At 32.5% G+C, this 4,929-nt stretch overlaps 1 protein-coding gene across 3 annotated transcripts in view; it reads left to right on the top strand.

Annotated features, from left to right (window-relative positions):
- The window catches only part of LOC106469468 (ankyrin repeat domain-containing protein SOWAHB-like), a 20,559-nt gene that overhangs the window by 12,957 nt on the left and 2,673 nt on the right, over positions 1-4,929 (top strand). For 2 of the 3 annotated variants that reach the window (XM_022397996.1, XM_013929964.2), the window contains 3 exons: positions 2,453-2,542; positions 3,914-3,916; positions 4,400-4,402. In XM_022397996.1, the coding sequence (XP_022253704.1) occupies positions 2,453-2,542; positions 3,914-3,916; positions 4,400-4,402 (96 nt within the window). The remainder of the gene's footprint in view (positions 1-2,452; positions 2,543-3,913; positions 3,917-4,399; positions 4,403-4,929) is intronic. The other variant, XM_022397995.1, reaches the window with a different exon arrangement.

Here is a 4,929-nt window from a genome sequence, read left to right as displayed (position 1 = left end):
GTCACGATAAGTTATTAACCTATAGAAACTCCGTATGGAATAAGATCTGTTTAGTCACGATAAGTTATTAACCTATAGAAACTCCGTATGGAATAAGATCTGTTTAGTCACGATAAATTATTAACCTATAGAAACTCCGTATGGAATAAGATCTGTTTAGTCACGATAAATTATTAACCTATAGAAACTCCGTATGGAATAAGATCTGTTTAGTCACAATAAATTATTAACCTATAGAAACTCCGTATGGAATAAGATCTGTTTAGTCACGATAAATTATTAACCTATAGAAACTCCATGTGGAATAAGATCTGTTTAGTCAGATAAATTATTAACCTATAGAAACTCCATGTGGAATAAGATCTGTTTAGTCAGATAAATTGTTAACCTATAGAAACTCCATATGGAATAAGATCTGTTTAGTCACGGTAAATTATTAACATGTAGAAACTCCGTATGGAATACGATCTGTTTCGTCATGATAAATTATTAACCTGTAGAAACTCCGTGTGGAATACGATCTGTTTAGTCACGATAAATTATTAACCTATAGAAACTCCGTATGGAATAAGATCTGTCATGTGACATTCACATTATCATCGTAAGGTGTATTAAAATTCTCATGAAGTTTTTACTAGATGGTTTGAAAATGTACATGAACACTGTAACTGTTTTACGTTTTTACTGTTTCTTCTCTTTTATGTGCTGGTGTTTGTTACAATTCATTGGATCAAACTGTATTACTCGTTGCTGTCTGCACTGATCCGTGATGCCGACGGGATTTTTACCTGACAGTTTGTAAGTATAGGTTTCACCCTGGTTTTATAATGAGCGAGAGTTATCTCGGGTAGATGTGTACAGGTTGTAACACTCCAATAAACTGATGTTCGGGTATAATGATGTAACTGTATACAAGAAGTTTTTGTAACACCAGACGTGATCGGTCAGTGTTTAGATATTAAAGTGATAACTAATTAAGGTAGTATTGGTCAGTGTATTCCAAGCCACTCCTTTATTGGTCAGTGTATTCCAAGCCACTCCTTTATTGGTCAGTGTATTCCAAGCCACTCCTTTATTGGTCAGTGTATTCCAAGCCACTCCTTTATTGGTCAGTGTATTCCAAGCCACTCCTTTATTGGTCAATGTATTCCAAGCCACTCCTTTTTTTCTTATCTTATGAAACGTTTGTTATAATACGTATGTGTGTACAATTTATTTTCGGTTTCTAAGCATAAAACAGAGAAAAACATAGTGGGATTACTGCTGTTAAACCTAAAGTTGAGGAGAGTGATTCTGTTTCTGATAGTTGTATATTATTTATTTAAAAATCTTTATTAAAAAGTAAATTTTATGAGCCTACAGATCCCGTTAACAGGGATTAGTGCATTCATTGCTTCACAGGTGGTGATATGTCATGTGTTATGTGTCTGTTTATGTGGATCGCTACAACCAGTGAGCCAAACTGAATTATGTGTTGTATATATAACAGTATTTCTTCACATAATTCAGTTAGAACAACTGGTTGTAATGGTCCAGTTAACAGACACATAACCCATCATAAGCAATACTGTTATATGTACAACACATAATTCAGTTAGAACAACTGGTTGTAATGGTCCAGTTAACAGACACATAACCAATTAGCAGAAATACTGTTATATGTACAACACATAATTCAGTTAGAACAACTGGTTGTAATGGTCCAGTTAACAGACACATAACCCATCATAGAAATACTGTTATATGTACTACACATAATTCAGTTAGAACAACTGGTTGTAATGGTCCAGTTAACAGACACATAACCCATCATTCGTACATATAACAGTATTTCTCATCATGGGTTATGTGTCTGTTAACTGGACCATTACAACCAGTTGTTCTAACTGAATTATGTGTTGTACATATAACAGTATTTCTCATGATGGGTTATATGTCTGTTAACTGGACCATTACAGCCAGTGAGCCAAACTGAATTATGTGTTGTACATATAACAGTATTTCTGATAATTGGTTATGTGTCTGTTAACTGGACCATTACAACCAGAGTTTCTAATTAAAGTATGCGTCATATATGTAACACTATAAGAACAACAAACGTATTTTTACTGACACTATAAGAACAACAAACGTATTTTTACTGACACTATAAGGACAACAAACGTATTTTTACTGATACTATAAGGACAACAAACGTATTTTTTACTGACACTATAAGGACAACAAACGTATTTTTTACTGACACTATAAGGACAACAAAAGTATTTTTACTGACACTATAAGGACAACAAAAGTATTTTTACTGATACAATATGCTAGGTTCAACTGCAAGATTCAGACGAAAGCAATTCAAGGTTTAATTGGCACTGCATGTGGCAAGATATTGTTATTTTGATATAAATATCTGATGTATTACAAGGCTATCAACGTGTTCGTAACGTTTCATTTCCAGAACTCTATACACTGGGCGGCCAAACATGGGAATGCTGATGTCATCAAGTTGATAGCTGGTGTACATAAAGTCAGCGCAAACACTCGCACGGTAAGTTATCACTAATGCTACTGCAGGCAAATTCTACTTTTATGGACCACTTAATTGAATTAATAAATGAATGTTTTCCAGTTTTATTGAAAATTAACGGTTCTTTCAATTTATAGTAATAGTAATAATATGGTGGTATAGAAAATAACTTTTAATGTCTTGAGAAATATTGGCTTTTACAAGAGTTTTTATGTGTTATTAAAATGACTTTAACTCATACCTAATTGTTCTCTATGGTCATATTAATGATATATATATAAATGGAAGAAGAAAAAGAGTAAATATTGTGTGTGTGAGTTTATTGTAATAATATATATAAAGGATAGAAGGATAAAAGATTCTCTCTGTTCGATTTTGATTGTATGTTTCGAGAGAGTAACCTTATGGATTTCTTAGCTGTCATTTGTCTTTCCCCAAGTTTATGAATTTTATTCGTATCACTTTTGTAAACCTTAAATAACAAAAGCTCTATTGTTTTTTTTTTTCTGTTAATATTGCTCTCAGACAAATTTAATCTTCATTTTTTTTTACTGTTTTATAGAATTTTTTAGCTTATTTGAAAATATTATTAATTTACGAGCAACTCTTATTAGTGCACAACTTTATGTTTAATCCAGATCTTCAATACTGAACAGGAAGTTAAATAATAACGTATCGGGTATATCACGTATATTCGTCCAAATATCCTCTCTATATTTAGCTTTTAATACAGTGTTGTTAACCGCAGATTTCCCGTATAGGGTACGGTCCACCTCCTGCAGTTGAATGCGAGTGTGCCGTATACGGTGTACGGCTTGCAAAAATTCTGCATGCATTTGGAGCAGTTGACGTCAGTGGGTTAAAATAATTATTATGTTAATCTCTTCTAAGAGACTTTTTACTTCTATGTTAAAATTACAAAAACAAAACTAATGTTTTTTGGCACAGTGAAAGATTAGTTCTTTATTAGAAATTTCAGCCGACTAGTTTTTGGTTACCCTAATAATGGTAACTGTGTCATGAAAACTAGTCAGCTCAAATATCTAATATAGATTTTATCTTCTCTCGATATAGTTATTATGTAATGAAGAGATAATTATATTGTTATGACTAGATCAAAGTTGATTTTTTTTATATTTTCACCTATAGAATAGTTGTATAGTTTATCAGCATCATTCTGCTGAACATTAAAATGTTTTGTATTAAAATAAATTATTCTTCTAATGCTAAAAACCATTCAGTTTTGTTTACATTTTAATGATTTTTTTCATCATTGTTTCATGTGGAATTTACTGTATATTCTTTGTTTTTTTTATCCTGACGGTTGACGTTAAATATTTTGGTCTACTACTTCCTGTGGGATTTGTTTGTTCGACTTATTTCCTGAATAAGCAAGTAAGTGTGTAGAATTATTGTTTTTCTTTTAACTGAGTTTATTAACTATTTGGGCCATCCCTATTTTAGTTATTAAACATACAGATGTGAAGTGTCCGTGTACTATTGGTTTTTATGGCTATGGCTGTTTGAAGGTGTCCCCTCTATATTAAATTGTGTTTAGTATTTTTATAAATGAAAATGGTGTCCCTTCTAATCTAGGAAGTTGGAACGGATCAGTGTCTGTGTAAAAATGTGGCAGTGGTCCTCTTAATTTTATTATTTGTTTGTTGTAATGTACCACCATTAGGCTTAAAGTTCATTAAAGTTTTAACAACAGTATGAAATACAAAATTAACATATATTAACTCCTACTAACAAAATAGATTTGAGTTGTTTGTTCAGCATTCATGTGGCTTAAGGATGATACTTTTTTTTTCTTTTTCTCCTTCCCCCCTCTCCTTCAACAATTGTTGCAACTTCATCACATGTCGTCACTTTCAGGGGGTAAGTACATCTTGTAATAGATACGAGTATTGAGTGAACTGTCATAAGTTTTATTTTGAGAAAGTTTCCTCCTTGCGATAGGTAACTTAGAATTACTTAAAATGTTAAGTTACCACTAGGAGAAACAAAACCAGAATGTAATAAAAAATCATTGTATGTAGCTCATTGAAGTTATCTATTAAACTTGAAAAATATGAAAAAAAAAACGAAGGTAAAACACATTCTTAAGAGATTTAGATTTATTTTCAACCTCTTGCAAGCAATTTCTGTTCTGAAAGTTGGTTTCTCACTATTCAGTGTAAACATTAAGTGTAGATTGTGTACTACGTCCAGTCGATGACAAGTGTAGGTTGTGTACTACGTCCAGTTGGTGACAAGTGTAGGTTGTGTACTACGTCCAGTTGGTGACAAGTGTAGGTTGTGTACTACGTCTAGTCGGTGACAAGTGTAGGTTGTGTACTACGTCTAGTCGGTGACAAGTGTAGGTTGTGTACTACGTCTAGTCGGTGACAAGTGTAGGTTGTGTA

This window comes from Limulus polyphemus, unplaced genomic scaffold, assembly GCF_000517525.1.
Source record: "Limulus polyphemus unplaced genomic scaffold, Limulus_polyphemus-2.1.2 Scaffold3501, whole genome shotgun sequence".
NCBI lineage: Eukaryota > Metazoa > Arthropoda > Merostomata > Xiphosura > Limulidae > Limulus > Limulus polyphemus.
This window is presented reverse-complemented; position numbering and strand designations above follow the sequence as displayed.